Source organism: Falco cherrug, chromosome 12, assembly GCF_023634085.1.
Source record: "Falco cherrug isolate bFalChe1 chromosome 12, bFalChe1.pri, whole genome shotgun sequence".
NCBI lineage: Eukaryota > Metazoa > Chordata > Aves > Falconiformes > Falconidae > Falco > Falco cherrug.
Window position 1 is genome coordinate 10359881 of NC_073708.1, and position 18822 is coordinate 10378702.

Consider the following 18822-nt stretch of genomic DNA (forward strand, 5'->3'; position numbering starts at 1 on the left):
TGCTTGCTAAAATGATAAATGCCAATGTAAAGATGGTAATCCTGCTTGGAAAATATTTTTCTTTTCAATAGGAATTGCTGTAGTCACTAAATACATTACCAAAGGGTGGAAAGATGTCCAAGAGGCTTATAAAGACAAAGCAGTTTCTGCTGAGACTGAAAAACTCTTGAAGTATCTGGAGGCTGTGGAGAAAGTAAAACGCACAAAAGATGAATTGGAAGTTATTCATTTAGTAGAGGAATATGGTCTAGTTAGAGAGCATCTCCTGACAAACCATCTGAAATCTAAAGAGGTAGGTAAACATCAGCTTTGTATTCTCTTTAGAGTAACACTTTTCAGAGTCTTGAGTCTAGATTTCCATAACAAATATCCCTTATGCTGCTTTTCAAGATAGTTACCAAAATAGCCGATCTAAAATATTGAAAATCTTCATATAACTTGTATGTTTATTTTAAAATACACTTATGTAATGTACAAATGTCAGTTCTTGTAGCTTGGGAATCTCATCTTTTTTTTTTTTTTCTTTTCTCTCTTTCTTTGATCATAGGTTTGGAAGGCATTGCTGAAGGAGATGTCCATTGCTCTGCTGTTGAGAAATTTGGGAAAGCTGACAGCAAATTCGGTGCTTGAACCGCGAGGTTCAGAAGTGGCAATAGTATGTGAAAGACTGAGAAATGAGAAACTGCTAAAAAAGGTAAGACCTTTGTCATAATTAGTGCCGGCCTTTGTGGTTTTTAATCTCTTCCTAAACGGTGTTTCTTCAGGCAACCTCTTTACAAAATAAAAGGAATGTGTTTTGTAGGAAAGATATAGTTTATTCTTTTAGAAAACTGCAGTGGAATACCTGCCCCTTTTTTTTTTTTTTTTCTTTTTTTTTTTTTTTCCCAAGAATTAGTTCCCTATTTGACAGCTCCTCCCCCCTTCCCTGTGTTTCTAAAACTTCTCTACAAATTAAGTATATTGACAGCTAGGATATTTTTTTATATTAGGGTTATGGCAAGTTTTGCCAGTTGGGTTCATTCATTATTTCTGAGTCTTGTAATTTAGAATCAGCAATACAAGCTTAAAAAGTGAGTGGAATTTGCTTGTGTAGGATCTTAGGAAGTGAATGAAGAAACTAGCATAGGTGTGAGGAAAAAGAAGATGGAACAAGGAGACTTTCTCCTTTCAGATTGCTTTACTACCCATCAGAGGTAAGAAAATAAAAAGGAAAAAGAGGCTTCTCCGAAAGAAGATCAAAATTTCCAGGAACGTAATGCGAGATGGAGAAGACAAGTAGTTTTGTGAGTTGGGGAGGCTAAAATCAGAACACTTAACTTCTTCAAGACCATAGTTGAACTGTGAAGAACAGCAGTAGGTCTTTTCTATTCCCCATATCACTGGTCTTCCCTTTTTCTGGTTTCTTCTTTAATCACACATAGTTACAGAGGCACTGGAGAAGGGAGAGAAAAGGTGGTGGCACAATACCTTGATGGAAGAAAGACAGGAAGGCAGGCATTCAGATTTGCGTAGGTGTGCTGCTGGTAGTGATCAATGACTGAAACTCCCCTTGAGGAAAAAGATAAAATGTTGATAAGTCAGCAAATCAAAGGTGTGGTTTAGAATACTTAGTTTGCAGCAGCCATTGATTTGGTTTTATGTAGGGAAAGGAGAAAAAAAAAAAAAAGAAAATGTTTGGACTGTCTTCTTTACTGTAAGAAGAAAATGAATGCTGTGTTCTGAAAATAGTTTCTTTCTCCAGTTTTACTGTATTTGATAAAAACCTAGTTTTAAGTTTGTTCTTTTCCTGGTTTGACTCCTTTCTCTTCAGCAAGATGGGGACTTTCTCTTACTTGAAGCCTGTGACAGAAAATAGCACTGGACAATCACAGATAGAGCTGTGAAATTTCTCCAGAGTTCTGGTGATGGCATAAGATAACATTTGGAATTCATTGCAGGATTCTGGAAAGGGAATTAGGTTCATTACCAGTAACTGACAACTATCAGTTTGTACAGCAGCTCCTTAAAGACTGCATGGACTCTTAAAAGTTAACAAATTTAAAGTAACAATATACTAAACCAGAGATTTTTGTAGTAAGTTCTTATTTTAAGTTTCAGTTTGTTACTTTTTTTTAAGGAGCTCTGATTTTCAAAAACTTGCTGTTGATTTCTTCTGCTTGTAGGGCAGAATACATCCATTCCATATTTTGGTTGCAATAGAAAGCTATAAAGCTGGACATGGAAGCAGAGGGAAGCTTTGGTGGCGTCCTGATGAAGACATTTTAGAAGCTTTAGATGCCTCGTTTTACAAAACTTTCAAGGTAATACAGTTCTCCAATTTGTTGTTTTCTGAAAGCTTATGAAATGATGAAGAAAAGTTGTTGGGTAGATAACAATTCTGAAACTTTATGACAAAAACCTTAGGAATTGGGATTTTATTAAACAAAGAATTGGAACTTCATGACATATTCAGCTTTTGGCAATATTATTCTCCTAATGTTACCTCAGAAAAAATAAAAAGCTCCACTTCTAGGGTTGAAAACTGAAGAGGAAATTAATGTATTAATTATGTGTACCTATTTTCTTTTTCTTTTTTTCGTTTTAGACAGTTGAACCAACAGGAAAACGCTTCGTACTTGCAGTTGATGTCAGTGCATCGATGACACAAAAAGTTTTGGGCAGTGTGCTCAATGCTAGCACAGTTGCAGCAGCTATGTGCATGGTGAGGCCTTAAAGTCCTTTTTTGGGGGTTTTTTTGGGGGGGGGGTTTGTTGGGTTTTTTTTTTAATAAATATTTGCAGCTTGAGCTGCGCTTTTTGATGCAGAGGTGCTCTAAAGCTGCTTAGGAATCAGAAGAAAATATTCTTTGATACAGAATATGTGACCTTCTGCCTCACTGGTAGACCAGATGTTTAAAGCTACTGGCAACCAAATCCAGAAGGATCAATGTGAAGAAGTTGGTTTCCAGTATAAATCAAGTGGTCAAGGCTGCTTTTTACTTACCTTAGCTGTAAATACATTTCAATTTTTGTCAGAAGTATTAATGGAATGATACAGATTGGGTTAAGAAATTTTGCAGTAATTGTTGTGTGCATTTGAGTTATCAATACGGCCTTTGTATCACAGTCACTTTCCCCTCAATTTGTTATTTTAAAGCTTGTTGTGTTTTTGTATTATACAGGAGTTGAACTGTCATTGGTGTTTAAAAATATTTAGTGTTGTATGTCAGAGGGAAGAGAAGAAATATTGAAGTATCTTTAATTACAATAATTAGAGCAGTTGTTTAGTTCTGATTTTTGCAAAGTTGATTTGCCAGCAGTATTACAGAATGTTTATAAAGTGTAGAGTGAAGCATTAGTGCATATGAGGAGCTGTGGTGACCTAAATACAAAAGGATGTGTCATATTGTGTGTTTGGTGGGCAGTGCCTTCATTCAGATGTTAAACATTCTGAATAATGTAACTGAATTATTTTTGTCTTCCTCTTTATCAGGTTGTAGCACGTACTGAGAAGGATTCCCATATCGTTGCCTTTTCACATGAAATGGTCCCTTGCCCAGTGACGGCTGATATGACGTTACCTCAAGTATTAGTGAAAATGTATGAAGTATGTAAAAAAAAAAAAAAAAAAAAAAAAAAATTTTTAAAAAAATATCGGAAATAGCTGTTGCTACTGTCAGAGTTTAGATGTCTCCGTAGTTACATTGTATTTTCTTCCTAATCAACTCTAGTACTCTTAGTTTGTATCTGTATTAGTAAAACACTGGATTTTTTTTTTCTTTCTTTTATTTAAAGTCCAGCAAGTGTAATTATTTCAAGTGCTCGATATTAAACATTGCAATTTAAAATGGCAGCTAGGTCCCAACGAGATAGTTTGAAAAGAATATTAGAATAATCAAACAAATAAACCTCTGGACAAAACTGAAATGAGTAAGTGGCTTGTTGTTTAACAAAGAAGCCTCTGTGTGTGATAAAACATGAAGCTTACATAAAAGTAATTTTTCCATGGTTTACTAACTTCTGTATGAATTGCATGTATTTTTTTTTTTTTTCTTGCAAGATTCCAGTGGGTACTACTGATTGTTCCCTTCCAATGATATGGGCTCAAAAAACTCAGACAGCTGCTGATGTCTTCATTGTATTTACTGATAACGAGACCTTCACTGGAAATACTCATCCTGCAACTGCTCTTAGAGAGTACAGAGAGGTAAATATGCTTCTGAACTGTTTATAGTTGGTGAATACTGTACAAAATAAATACCAGCTCTAAAAATGTTCTAGAGACTGAAGTAGTTGTGGCTTTTTTCAGCAAATAATTATATATTGTTAAAACCTGATACATTGTGCAGTTAGGCAGAATTAGTGAACACACTGCACTAATTGCGTGTATTTAAAACTGCTGAATTGTTAAACAGTTGATTATTCTACCCTGCTAAGTGTACTGCAATATCAATGAAAATGTGTTTTGTATTCAGGGAATATATGGATTTCTGCATTCTATATATACTTGATTGAATAAGGTTTTTTTATTGTTCTTACAGAATTAAATTTGGCTCACAGAATTAAATTAAACTTTGATATCTGCAGTTAGATACCACAAAGTTTAAATGAAGTAATGAAGATAAGCCTGCAGGGAAGGTGTCAGTAAGATGGGGTGATAGTATCTTGTGAAGAAAGCTCATGATGTTTTAAAGGGGCTACTCTAAGCTGTGTAGCTGTGTAATTTTAAAATAGAACTAAGAAAAATACCTTCTCCAAGTATATTGCTATTAGAAACTCTTATATGGGCAATCTTTTATGTCTTAAAGGAACTATTTTTTAAACTACAAAAAATACATATTGGCAAGCATGTATGTATGGACGTTAATCTTCTTATCATGTCCACCCAGCTGAACTTAATGCCAAAAATCTTTAACTTGCCCACCATGTTTTAGTTTTCTTAGTTGAGATTAGTTTACATTCCTAAATTTGTTCGTTAAAGAAAGAGTTCCTGTACTCTAGACCTCCAGCCACTTGCTTGCTTTACCTTACAGGTTACTAACCTGCTAATTCAGCTCATTTAGCAGAACTGTCCAGGCCACAATTGTTGTAGTTGTTCAACCAACGTTTGGAAATCTTTGCCTTAGGAGTCAAAGAGTGCATTTTTGTCTATTAGATTACTTTATTGGAAGTTTTCTCTCCAAATTAACTGCAGAATAGCCAATGCAATCCTTGCATTTGAAATTATGAATCTTATTATTGCAGGAAAGTTGTGCTAATATACCTCACTGTAATTATTTCCATTTATTTAAGTATATCTTCTGCAGGTTAAGTACAGTATTAACAAGGAGTCTGCAGTTCTGGTTATGGCATGTCTACTTTCTATCAGTACGGCTATTCAGACAGCGGTTTATGCAAGCAGGACAGCAAAACTTGGTCCTCTGGCATGTTTAAGTTACTGTATATGTGCATTCTGAATTTTTTTTTTTCCCCTCTTTCCTCTAGAAAATGGGTATTCCTGCTAAACTGATTGTTTGTGGAATGACCTCAAACGGTTTTACGATCGCAGATCCAGATGACAGAGGCATGTTGGATATATGTGGCTTTGATGCAGGAGCTTTGGATGTTATTCGAAACTTCACTTTGGATTTGATTTAGTTTTCTAGACATCTGCTCTTCCCAGTGGGTCCATTGCTGGCAACAGACTTCACCCTGGGACCTCCCAGCCAAATATACTTTATTAGAACATGGCACATCATATACATATTGGAATGTTACCTTTTTGTGAAGGGAAAACAAGAAAAGCAGATGAGAAATCTCTTTTCTCTTTTTTCCTGTTGCACACAATTTAAATTAACAATGGGAAGTTTGCTAAAAGTAGCTACAGGGTTACTCAAGACATAAATTAATTTCATTTATAATAGTTTATAAATACTGAGAGATTTTTAATTCCCCCCCCCCCTCCTTGCTGTGGAATGCTTGTTTGCAAGAATAAATTGATTAATTACTTAAGATGGGGCAGGAAAAGAGAGCGGCTTTAGTATTTTAAATAATGTCAGTTTAACAGCATCTTTGAGAGAGATTTTTCTTTGAGCTTTTTTTAACCTCTGTATTTTAAACTACTAAGGTTCGACAGTTGCCATTGTTACACTACACATCTACAAAAGAAGTATTTTCTGGGACATGTGAGACCATGTGACTGTGACACAGTATAAAAGCCACCCCGTGAAATTTTATACTGATAAAACTGAAAGGAAGAGCTCATACTAATCTTTTTTATCCAGATTATCATCTCAGTTTTCAGGAGTAAAGCATAACTCTCTTTAGGTAAATTGAGGGGCAGTTTCTGTACAATGCTGTTTCAGAAGCACTATTTTAGAATTAATATGCTTTACAGGAAGCTCTAAAAACTGGTTTTAATAGAAAAAGACCTTGGAAATGGCTGGGAAGCTGCATTCAGTCCATGTTACAACTTGAGGAAGCATCAGCACACTTTCAGTGAGGAAGATCACCAAGCGCATGTGTCTTGGCCTGCTCTTGAAGCTGAGTGGTAACAACCAGAAACAAAAAGCTATGTTTTTTTTTCCCCAAAAGAACGTGTTCAATGATACAGAAACAATCTTCCTAACAGGAGCGTATTTACTTTTTTAAAATCTTTTGTAGATTAACATTACTTCTGATTTCATAAATTAATTCAAGCTAACATTTTTCAAAACTACCTCCAGTTTATAGTGACCAATTCTTAAGAACTTTTATGAAATGTACAGTTGTCTCCTTCATGTTCTCAAAATCTTGTTTAGGAAGTGATTGGAACTGGATATTTTTTTTTTCTTTTAATTTAGTCTCATACTAGGAGTGTGAGTAAATAAGGAGAACGCTAGTGAATATCTTATCACTTTGGAACAGGAACTGATAGCAATTCATGTGTATATGTATTTAATTCTGTGTGTATGTTTTTATATATGTGTGTATAGGGGGGAAGTTAAAAGATCTCTTTAGTAGATCACAATTTTAGAAGATGAGAAAGGTGTTTTGGGTTTTTTTAGTGGTGCTTTTACAAATTCCCCGAAGACATATGTATGCCAGCCTCTTTTATGCTAATTCTGGCTGTTTTAAACAGTGAATTTGATGTTAATTGAAAACAGCTATGGTTTATAAAAATAGCCCTGTTGTGGTGAATGACATATAAGACCATATTTTTCTGCCTAAACCCCAAGCTTTTAAATGTGAAATTCAAGTTCATATTATACTTTTTATACTTGTAACACTTTTCGTCATGCCTCGTACATATTGATTACAAATTCAGAGCTCGCATTCTGTAGGATGGATATCTCCTTCGGTGCTAAAACATGAGGTTACGTGTTACTGAGGGTATTCTGCTATACAGTTATATACTCCACCTTAACTAATAGATCAAAACAGTGAGGGAAGCCTTTTCTGACGCTAAAACCTTGGCTTAAAGAACTGATGGTAGGACTGTTACCTTTCAGTGGACATGAATGCAGTTACTACTGAATTACCACTGCTGTTATGATACAGCTCTGATGGAATGCTTGAAGGATAAGGAGACTGCAACCAGCTTGTCAAGTGTCGTCTAGAAAAAAGCAAACTTTCCCACAAAAGCTGAGTTGTAGCAATCGGGAGTTTGAAAAAGAAAACTAGCCATTTCTTAGGGAAAATTTCTTAACCACTTTTAGTCTCCTTTCTAAATTAACACCATGAATATGGGGAGTAAACTCATTTGTTCAGTACATGTTAATAATTATTTAAAGTAAATGCACTGATGTTTTGGGGTTGGTTTTGGTAGAAATGTGTTTTAAATTACACAATAATAGCCAAACATCTGATTAGGTGTTTCCTTCTAAGCTAGAGATGTTGACAATAACTGATAGATAAGTATCTTTTGCAAGTACTTTTTCTTATTTGGAGTAGTATGTGTGAAGTAATAGGAAATATTTTGGGCTAAATATAAAATGAAAACTTAAAACAGATATTTCTAGTAACTGTGCAGTTAATTGATAAATTTACTGCAAGTAAAAGATTAGACTAGTTACTAACGGGTTGAACAGTTACAGTAGTGTTGCATCTTTGAAAGCAGTCCAGTTTAAAATGCAATTTCTTGACCTAGAGTGTAAATGAAGATGAACTTTTCAGTAGAACTTAGAGAAAATGTAGCTCCCTGTATCTATTGACACCAGATAGCTTTGCACCGTGTTAAAGATAGCCATCCGTGCTGGAGCACATAATATGCTCCTACATATTTACCGTATCTCTGTACTAAAAAGTCTTGTTAGAAATAGAATATTCTAAGTGGTTTGGGTATCTGATATAAAACTAGCACCAATGAATGAGATCATGTTGTCATTTGCTTTTCCTTTAAGATTTTCAGAGAGGGGGAACTGGAGTAAACGCTGACAGCTGAAACTTTGCAGTGTGTTGACCTTTGTTTCTACCATTTTCTGTCTGGTTTTGTTACTACCTTACAGTAAAGGGCACAGAAGAATGATGCTGCATATTCCTTTTCCACAGACTGGATCTTTTATTTAATCTGTCCATATACTGAATTTTAGGGGACAGCATGACTCACTTGCCATAACATAAACCTGTCCTGATTTTAGCCATTAGTTATTAAACTGATAATTTCCAAAACTATCTGGACATCAAGAGGCAATAATTACTTAGTGTTCAAAAAATAATAATAAGGGAGCTAAGACAAAAGTTTCTAAGCTTAAGGATTAATTCAGTATACAATAAATAACCAACCCTTTCACCAGAGAGGAGACACAGACTCTCTCAGGTTGATAGTGTTGTTTGCATTAGAGGAATACTTTGACTAACAAAACAAAAATGGGGCTGTAATTGTGCACTGCAGTTTACCAATGAAACTGAACAGGGACAAGTTTAAAGATGGTTAATTTTATTAAAAACAGTAATTTTAAAAAAAAAAAAAAAGGCCTAAATGCAGAGAGCAACTTTAGACTGGGTGAATGTAGGTTTCTTGATATCTAAAAGAATTAATAGGTTTTCAGTTTGACTGCCATTTTATTCTGTCCCCCGTAATTCTGAAGTGTTAGAGTGTTATGTCTAAGACTATAATGTTCAGGCACTTTAGCTTTAAGAATGAAGAAAAGGATGTAATGGCTGGATGGAAGTGCAGCAGAGGTAAAACTTCTGTAGCGAAAGGCTGTAAAGAATGAACATCAAAGGTCAGGCTTCTTCCTGGAAGGGACACAACCAAGAATGTGGCGAGGGCAGAAAGCACTCAAGACCTGTTAAAAGTCATGCAATGCATACATTGATATAGTGTAATAACTCGAAGTCAGTAATTTTGCCAAGGAATAGAATTTTGTGTCAGGAATTTTAGACTGGTAGCAAGGAGGCAGAGAGTTTGGGATGCTTATGGAATTGGATTACAGGCAAAACATGGGGTCTGTACCTACAATGCTATTTTAAAAAAGAGGAGCCTAAAAGTAGGTGTAGATCTGAAGTCAGCAGGGCCAGTCTTAAGTTCCCACTGTGTCAGGGCTGCTAATAACTGGCCCTAAAATATCTTGCTACTTAAAACCACTGTTAAGCCTGTTTGTTAAACACTAATCTTTAGGGGGGTTGTGTTCTTTTTCATTGTACTCTAATTGGGGCCCATAAATGGGAATGGCTTTGAAAGGCTTTTCAATGAAGTCTGTATTCCTGGCTTAAAAGATAAACCAGCAGTTTTGGAAATTTATTTTAATACTGGCTTTGTCTGTAAAAACACTAGGAAAATATTTCACTCCATTGCAAAATGCTGTGCAGCTTAATCGCGTACCTAACTTATGGCCACCATACTCAAAGCACTGGTATGGGTTCAGTTTGTTTCTTTTGGCTGTGCCCTTCCTTTTCTCTGTTAACGTTGGCTTTTTTTCTCCTTTCCCGTTTCCTTGTCACCTCAGGCCTATACTTGAATCTCTTTTCACATACAGGCTCTCAGCCATTCCCCTTTTTTTTACCTCTCTTCTGCTTCTGCCTTCTTGCTGACAATGAGCATGCTAGCTTAGCTAAATAACTTATACCAGAACTGATGTCATAGTATTTATCTTAATTTTTAAAAGCTGGTTAATTTTTTTCCTTCCTTTGATAATGTAAGTCTCTTAAACATTCAATTTGCTGTATCTATCAAATTTTCGGTAAAGCTTTGTGTAAAGATCAGTAACAAAAGTATACTTGGTTTATTTACCAAAATCAAACATCTGCCTGTGAATGGCTTTATTTTGATAACGAAACTGCTTAAAATTGGCCTTTCATATTAAAAGCTTTTTGTAGAATGAGCTCAATGGGTCGGAGCTTTCCATTCTGTTAAATATTATCAAGCTGCTGTTCCATGCAGTATTAGGGAAACATTTACATTAATATTCTGGATAAATGGGCAGCTTCTTTGTAGTATTGGTCAGAGAAAATCTTCAAAGAATAGGATGTAGAAGTAAACCTGTGCAAAGGATCACTTGGTTTTTGCTTTTAATTTTAAAGCATTTCATCAGTTTATAGGTTTATTTTGCTATTTACAGTGGTTTACAGTGGACAAATATGGTGTAAGCTGTTTTGATGACTTTATTGCTGGAATGGTAGGGATTTCATCGTACCATGCTACAGTATAGCGTACAAAATTGCTGAGTAAGAGTTGCAGGGGGTAAAGGTAAAACACTAGGACAGCGTATTTTGTACATGCTGCTCTAAGGGCTAAGATGTAAGATGAGCTCATTTCAGCAGAAGGTATGGTGTCTTTAAATATGTGTGCTTACATTTGGATTTATAATTTTGATACTGTAAAGCGTGGTTTCTTTAGGTATTTCTGCATTCTGAATTTAAGTTTAAATATATATATATTTGCATATATATATGTGGTATGTTGAGAACTTTTAGAAATGCTTCATTAACAAGTAATGAATATAAATAGCTGTTTTCCTAATGTTACCAGCTTCTTAGAGTTAAGCACAACTAGTTAGAAATAAAATGTCTTTTCTATTACATTCTCCTATAAAAGTGCAGTTCTACTCTTCAAAAATAATACTGTATAAAGGAGTGATGGGCACATTGACAACTCTGTCTGCTTAGTGGAATAAGCTGATGCTTCCTTCCAGCTTCTCATGCTTTTCAGGAGCACAGTATTTAAGCTGGATGAACGGGTATATCTTAAGTACAGAATCTTTTCGTGGGTCATTTTTAACATTCGGGTCCCAGGGCAAGCATTATTTTAAGATAAACAGCTTTGTCATGGAGACAATGCTAAGCAAAAATTACAGAAATGTTTAATGACTGCTTCTGAATTCCTCCCTTTGTTTTTTTTTTTTCTAGAGTAGAACCACACTTTAACTGCCATATCGTGTTTAAGTAACTTAAACATAACATGGCTTTGTGCCATCCAGTAATGAAGGCACTGTCTTGCTGCTACTTTCTATGAAGTGATACACAATTAACAAGAAACTATTTGGATGGGGAGCCTTATTATGCTTAAAAAGAAACATAATTAACCCTTTGAGTGCCTTAAGACATACCTTCTGTAATAAACGGGCACTCACTTGGATCGGCAGGCATACAGCATGTTTTCTCAGCAGTTGGAGTAGAATATTGCCTTCAGTGACAATGCCCTGGGATTTCTGAAACTTAGAACTCAAAGGGTTATTTTAGACTACTGGTTTGGGACTTTTTGTTAAAACAGGGAACAAAATGAAAAGATCTTTGGAAAAATTCCATTGCGTACTACTATTTTTACATGATGGATTTACCAGCTTTCAGGTGCAAAATTATTGTTAATCTTCTGAGAAAACATAACTGGTCTAAGAATTCTACACAGAGAAAAAGAATACTTGGTTACCACTGTATGTGCAAAATAAATTGCTTTATTAAGTATAAGTTTAGGGAGAGATGCACGTTTGTGTCTGTTTACCTTGATGACTGTGTCCTTGTAAACAAAATTTTACTAAGGCAGTGATGAAGCTAGCAAAATACAGTACATGGCAATAATAAAAATGTAACGAGGTCAGTGTGTCTAATAGCTTATTACATGTTAAAGATGCACAGTGCAGGCAAGTGTATACTAAAGACTTTCTACAAAGGATGTGGTTTAAACTTATTTCAAACCTGCATTGCAAAAAATGAAGCTGTCAAATTGATACCCTTACAGTCCTGGGTATCTGGAGTTGAAAACAAATGGGATGCTTTTTGGGGAAAAAAGTACTTCAAGTGCATGTAGCACTGAAAGCAATGAAAATAACGGGAGTCTTACTCAAAAGAATTCAGTAAAAATTCATTGACTAATGTTTTTATTCCAAACTGTGCACCTTTAGTAGTGTAATGGTCCCTTTTACTAAAGAATGGGATATAATTTTCTACTTGCATATGAACCTTCTTGAACTAACCAAGAGTCTTGGTATTGCCTGGTCTGGCTTTGGGTGTACATTGTACTGAAACTATTGAATTTTAGACATTTCTTGTAGACATCTAACTGCAAGTTAAAATCACTAGTAAACTGCGTTCTGACTGTAGAACTTAAGTACTTAAATAAACTCTATGCATATTAGACTCTTTTCCTTTGTCTTAAATTTCATAATAATGCTGGATTGATCATAACATAGTCTGTAGCTACATCGTTTGGTAACAGAGCTGTCTGGCTCCCCTAGGAGGATATTCCTGAGTGACACTGTATAGACTGGCGCTTTGGAGTACAGATGAAAGCAACTGACTACCTCTTGAAAGCTGCAAGAATCTTTATTCCATTTTCTGTAGCAAGTGGACATACAGTTTGGTAGCAAGGTGATAAGACACTGAAAGCTAAGGGACGTGGACATGCACACAGCACTATCACTACAAACTTGTTTTGCTTCATACTTGATCTTCATGATTACAGTTTGACATTCGAAGAAGAATTAAATTTAAAGGAACCATTAAACTGACTATTTATTGTACAAATAAACTTTCTGGAACAAAACCAGAAAGCGAAGTAATTTGCAGCAAAAAAAATACAGGATTGTTCTCCTTGTCTATACTTCTTGGAAGCATAGTATCAGGATGTAATAGTGATGTCATTTTGTTGCTACTGAGAGCCCCAAGAGTTACACAACATTTTTTTCCCCACCAATCTGGGTGTGGTGAAGCTGAGGCAAGGGCACCAAGTGATTGGCTGAGTCTGTCAAGTCAGTGTTAGACAGCGATCTCCAATTCGGAAATCTGTAATTTGAAGTTGTTGAGTCCAGCTGATGCAGTGTATGTTTGTCATCTTTAAATTTGTTTGGAAAATTCTGTTTATACAAAGGAAGACTAAGCTAAGCTAGATGGCTGTTCAGGATTTTCTTTTCCCTTGACATTGGTGAACTAATGGAAGCAGTTTGCCTTCCTCATGAAGCCTCTGAGTATCTGTAGCACCTCCAACAAAAGTCCCGTTGACAAACACTCTTGGGACCTACCAAGAAAATGAAAATTGCATTAGTTACTCCTTGGAAAAAGGATAAAAATCTAAGCAAGCCCACAGGGACTTTAGTATACACACAACAGTTATGTTCTTGTGCAGTGATACTAAATATACATACATAATTCATACATTTCCACAATATTTAGAGATGGGAAAATTTGTTTGCGTGCCCCTTAAAAGCGGGATAGAGTCACTGTAGCAGAGATTGTAATAAACTAGAGTCAAGTGAAACTATAAAATTAAGAAATTACAAGATGTGTTAAACACAATGGATTAAATATACCTCTACAAATGAAAATAGACTTTATCTTAGTGGCAGTATGGAAAAGATCACCTCAGAGGGATAGCCAGAGCGTCTCAAGAGAAAGAGATGGCACAGAACCCTTCTGCAGTACCTTGCCTTTAATTTAGGAGCTTGTATCCCAAGTTTACATGCCTCAAAAAAATGAAGAACTTGATATGGTCATAACCCATGAAGTGTAAGTTCTTAGTTTGCTTGTTACCTGTAAGAAAATATACTTAACTGTTCTGCCACCAGTCATCTGTTCAAGAATGTCCTGGAGCTGACTTCCATTTGTATTCATGTCCAGTTCTACAGCTGTATAATTCACATTCATACTCTCAAAAAGGTTTTTTGCCATTTTGCAGTAGGGGCATGTTGATTTAGAGAAAATCACCACACAGTTTGCTGAAATCATGTCCTGTATGTTCAAAAGCATTCCAGTCAGTGTGCTTTGTTTTTAAGTCAGCGTATTTTAACAGTATCGAACAGCCATGAAAACAAATATACAAGTTACACTGCACAGAAGTTAAAAGTCTGCTATCATGGTAACAAATACAGGAAAATTACTCTTTGTAAAGGGCATTCTGAGGTACTTTTAACAGGGACAACTGAGGAGTTCCCAGCTGTGCTACAGCAATAGCTGGTGACTTTAGAAGGCTCTTCCAAAACACCATACTTCATTCTCATTTTTTTTAAAACCAAATGAAAAACTTGTAAGTTTTCCCTGTTTCTAATGTACAGCCACAAGAATCTTAAGGCAAGGAATGAACTACTTTTTAAAAACAAGGAGCAGACAGCAATGAATTCTATCAAGGTATCTGTCAAGAAGATACCATCACCTGAATGGTGGGTGCAAAACATACTTCAGGTTTGTTCTGAAGACCTTTATCGTGGCCTAGCAGCTCCTTTAGGAATGCATCCCATACTTTCACATCAGAATAGAAACTGCTTTGTACGCAACCACCAAGAAAGTCAGGCTCTCGGCCTCAAAAAGTGCAGCTGCACTTGACCAGATCCCAAAGAGCATCCGCACACAAGTGCAGCAGGCAGAACTACATGGAAGACGGTGACTTCTCCCATTCTGCTTAAGCTTTTAAAAGGTTTCAGCAAAAGGTATGCTCTACTCTTTGAATAGAACACCTGGAATCAGTTAAAACTTAGTATCTAATTTTCAGGAATGTTATGGTCTTGTGGGAGCAGAGAAACAGAGGCAAGCTGGCACCGACAATCTCCACCAGAAGCACTGCTGGCACCCACGAAGCCGTGTGACCTGCGCTTTACTCCAAAAGTGAGTGGAATGACGGCGGGGCACATGGTATGACAGCCACGCAATGGTGCCAACCCCGAGCCCTCTTTTGCTCTGCAGCCACAGACCTACGGCCTGCCAGACAAGCGGCATTCTCCTTGAAGTATTTAGTATGGCTTTCTGGGTCCGTAAGGCAAACGGGACGTGCCAGTGGCAAGCAGAGTGACAAAAAGGGGTTCTGAACAGGAAAAAGAAAGGCTCCTATTACTTTACTGTAAATTCAAGGCAATTTCAGGCTGTTTGGTAAATTTGTTTTAAATACCAACTTACTTTTCAAATATTTACTTTACTTGATATACGTCATTTTACAAGGTTTAATTCCCAATATTGCCAGCAGTACTAAATTTTGAATACAGGTCTGAGAAAACCTAACATGGCACAGCCTGGGAAGATCAACTTCCAGGGCTGGGGGTAAACAATGCTGCCACTATCACATGGTAAAGGTAAGAACCAGGTCCAACGTGCAGAACTCTTTGCAGAATTTCTTTGTATATACAGCATTTAAGTAACTGTGGCTTTTAAACATGTTGAAAACAAATATTGTGTAAACAGTTACCTGTATGTGATTGACAGCAGCATCATGAGACAATCCTACAGAAGCAGGCAGACTGTTCCCCATTCTAAAACTAAAAAGAAATCAATGTCAGATATTTGAGCTTTCAAACAAATGACACGGTTTACAGTTCACAAAATAAAGGTTGGCTTTATCCTGTGTCAGTTAAACATTTAATGTCATTTCTCCATTACACGTAAACTCACTTCAGCCCCAATACCCCCAGCCGCAGCGGTTCTGACATGCCTGCAGGATGAGGAGCATAGAGAGAGACGCTGCAGGCCGCAGTAAGGAAAAACGGCCGCCTTCACAAGCAAAATACACCTTTTTTTTTTTTTTTCCTAATCAAGCGTTAAAAGCCACACCGGTCCGGGCCCAGCGTCCCAGCGCGGCCCTAACAGATGCTCTACCAGAAGGGGCCACGCTGGCTTCCAGCACAGCAGCGGGGTCCGCCGCCGTGCTGCTCCGCGGCCTGCACGGCCCGCCGGGCTCCCCACCCCACCCCGGGCGGCCCCTGCCGCGCCGCGCCACTCCCCGGCCCCACGTCCCGAGGGCACGAAGGCGAAAGCGGCCCGGTCCCCGCCGCCGCACCCACCAGCCGGGCCCCCCGCGCCGCCCCAGCGCCAGCGCCGCCGCCCGCCGCAGCGCCCCCTGCAGGGCCATGGCGCCGGCAGGAAGGGGCGGGGCGCCGCTTCAGTCCTCACGGCGGTCCGGCACGGCCTCAGGCCCCGGCCCCGCCCCCGCGGGCTGCCCGCCGCGCGCCCGGTGGCCGGAGCGGGGAGCGGCCCGGCCCGGCCCGGCGGGGCGGCAGCGGCGCCCGGCAGCACTGCTGCGGGGGGGACCCCGGTGCTAAAGGTGTCGGCGGGGCCTGCGCCCCGCCAGGTGTGAGGCTCGGCGCGCCGCTGCCGCGGCCTGTCTGGCTGTGCCTGCTCCCGGCGGGCGGGACCGCTCGGGCGCGGCGGGTGCCGGCAGCGGGCACTCACGCTCGCTGGGTGCTTCGCCGACCCCGGAACACGTGGGACGGTTCTAGTGACTCCCGGAAAATCCATTCCATCGTCCTAAAGGATTAACGTGCCGGGAGGTTTTACTTCGTGCGAGCGTGCTGGGGTCTTCTCGCCTCGGCCCGCCCGGGAAGCGCGTTCCGCGCCCCCCCCGCCCCCCGGAGCTCGCTGCGGGGGCTGGCACACCAGTACCCCTGCCACCGAGCCGTGTCCCTGGCCCAGCGTAGCTGCTCGATAACCTCCCAGTCTCCCGGTGGGGACCTAGATGGCAGTTTCAGCACTGCAGAACCCTCTCTGCCCCTCTTTGCTGGGCAGGGGTGCGGAGCGGTGCCCTGGATCACTGCTCTGTAGCCAGTTCCAAGGTTTAGAAAACAGTGCGGGGAAATCAGCTAACGCGTACTGACTTGGTCTTGTTCATGTGCGTATAAAAATGAACATGGTGTATTCAGACACAGAATGTCTCGCTCCTCCTGCATTATAAGACTTGAACAATCTTTCCTGATGTTATTAATCTTAATGGAGTTACCTACGATGTAAAATTGCCAAACCTTGTTTTACAATTTGTTTTTCATGTCAGACAAATCATCGGTATAACCTGTCAGACTACAGCTCTGTGTAAACCTGTCATAAAATGCAATCGAAAGATTGCACCTATGCGATATACTTTAATTTTACTGAATGGTAACATGCTTTCTCATTTCAGGTAATGATTTTCCAGCCTAATCGGTGACAAAACTGATGAACAACACTGAAAACAGTACCTAATGCCATGTGAAAATTGTTGCTCTGACATCTCTTATCAAGTCCTGATCTGGTGATAAAAATAATGGTTAATAATCTCACTGTGTTCCCCAAAGCCAATCTGTGGGAAATATTTTGTAAACTCGCAATAGGAACTTATAATGAGGGCATCCTTAACTGAAAAAAGCAAGCCCAAGCTGCAACATTTTCTTGAAACATGAAAATAAACCCTGTTGCATCTGATGACGTGCTGCTTCATTTGCTGCTTACTGAGCACACACCACAGCACAGCTTAAAATGAATTTTTTCTGTGTCTTGTAACATAATGTTACTTTGTAACTTGCTGAAGAAAGTATCATTCGTATTCTTGCAGATGTATGGGATGTGTTGCCCAAGGGGCAACGTTGGTTTAGGTGATGTAGCAGGGTTTTTTGGATGAGGTGTAAAACCAGCTCTTGGCCCATTGGAAGCGTTTCAAGTTCTGCTTCAATTTTTTATCAGCTGTAGGTCCAGCAGTTGTTCCAGCTCCAGCCTGGCAAATAGTATTCTGTTAATTCATTATGGTTTCGTCTCCTAACGAATAATAGCAATTGAAAAATAAATACTGTGAGTGATTGGTATATGTCATGTGTTGTAGTATGTTTGTGTATTTAGACTATTTTGACACTATATGTGAAATGTTATAAATATACCTGCGATACTCAGCGTGCTGCGTAGCTCTGACATGAATGGTGGTACCACCAACATCTCACAACAGGAGATTGTATAAACTGTTGGCTTTTAATCTGTGTTGTTGGTCTCAGTATGTGCTACATATGGGAAGAAAAATGGTGCGATTTTGCCTGTTGCAGATTTAAAATGGGATGGCATTTTCTGCCAGCCTTGAAAAGCGTTAAGACAACTTTGAGCACCAAAGATTAGAACGAGCCATCGTGAGGGCTTTCTGCCAGGCCTGAAATCGCACGAACTGGTGTTCCACGGGGGATGCCAGCAGGGTTCAGCGGGCAAGCGCTTCGCCTGCACTGTTTGTGTGCTGGAGCAGCAGGGCTTGACCCGGGACAGCGGGAGAGCGCGGTGAGGCCGGGCGGTGCGGCCTGCGCCCCGGCCCCGCTGCTGCTGCTGCTCCAGCTGCGGAACCAAGGAACCCTTCCCAGTTACTTGTGCTGCCGCCGATTTTGACGGCTGATTCTTCTCAAAATCAAACCGCATCTTTGTGATTGATGAAGCAGAGATTTTTGTGTTTGGTTTTTCAGGCCTTTTTTTTTTTCTCCTTTTCCCCATTCACAGCCAGGCCCCAGCAGATTTTCTTCCCACTGCACAGCGTGCGGGGCTCTTTGGGGAGCCCTTGCCCCGTGCTGCTACGGGCGGGAGGGGGCTCCGGCGGCCCCGGTGAAAAGCCCCTCAGCCGGGACGCGGCACCTCCTGCGCCGGCCACAGCCGGGCCCGGCCGGTGGGCAGCGGGACGGGGCCCATCGCCAGGCCGAGCCGCCCCGGGGCGCTGAGGGCCGCCGCGCGCCGCGGGAGCTGGCGGCCGGAGGGC

General features: G+C 39.5%; 2 protein-coding genes across 9 annotated transcripts in view; one reads left to right on the plus strand and one right to left on the minus strand.

Moving 5' to 3' along the window:
- Window positions 1-12515, plus strand: part of RO60 (Ro60, Y RNA binding protein) — an 18944-nt gene extending 6429 nt beyond the window's left edge. For 5 of the 6 annotated variants that reach the window (XM_055724178.1, XM_055724179.1, XM_055724177.1 and 2 more), the window contains 7 exons: window positions 72-292; window positions 548-694; window positions 2163-2300; window positions 2585-2701; window positions 3472-3585; window positions 4039-4185; window positions 5463-12515. In XM_055724178.1, the coding sequence (XP_055580153.1) occupies window positions 72-292; window positions 548-694; window positions 2163-2300; window positions 2585-2701; window positions 3472-3585; window positions 4039-4185; window positions 5463-5615 (1037 nt within the window). In that variant the 3' untranslated portion in view covers window positions 5616-12515. The remainder of the gene's footprint in view (window positions 1-71; window positions 293-547; window positions 695-2162; window positions 2301-2584; window positions 2702-3471; window positions 3586-4038; window positions 4186-5462) is intronic. The other variant, XR_008734617.1, reaches the window with a different exon arrangement.
- A 164-nt stretch (window positions 12516-12679) lies between these two features.
- GLRX2 (glutaredoxin 2) lies at window positions 12680-16665 on the minus strand. Of its 3 annotated transcripts, none has more exons than XM_055724183.1 (4): window positions 16524-16665; window positions 15544-15613; window positions 13923-14099; window positions 12680-13389 (listed from the first exon to the last, which is right to left on the minus strand). In XM_055724183.1, the coding sequence occupies exons 1-4, from the start codon at window positions 16592-16594 to the stop codon at window positions 13270-13272; spliced, it is 438 nt and encodes a 145-aa protein (XP_055580158.1). In that variant the 5' UTR covers window positions 16595-16665; the 3' UTR covers window positions 12680-13269. The 3 variants fall into 3 exon arrangements, with proteins under 3 accessions (XP_055580158.1, XP_055580159.1, XP_055580160.1); XM_055724184.1 differs by lacking the exon at window positions 16524-16665 and adding an exon at window positions 16136-16244; XM_055724185.1 differs by lacking the exon at window positions 16524-16665 and adding an exon at window positions 15747-15836.
- Between the last annotated feature and the right edge of the window lie 2157 nt (window positions 16666-18822).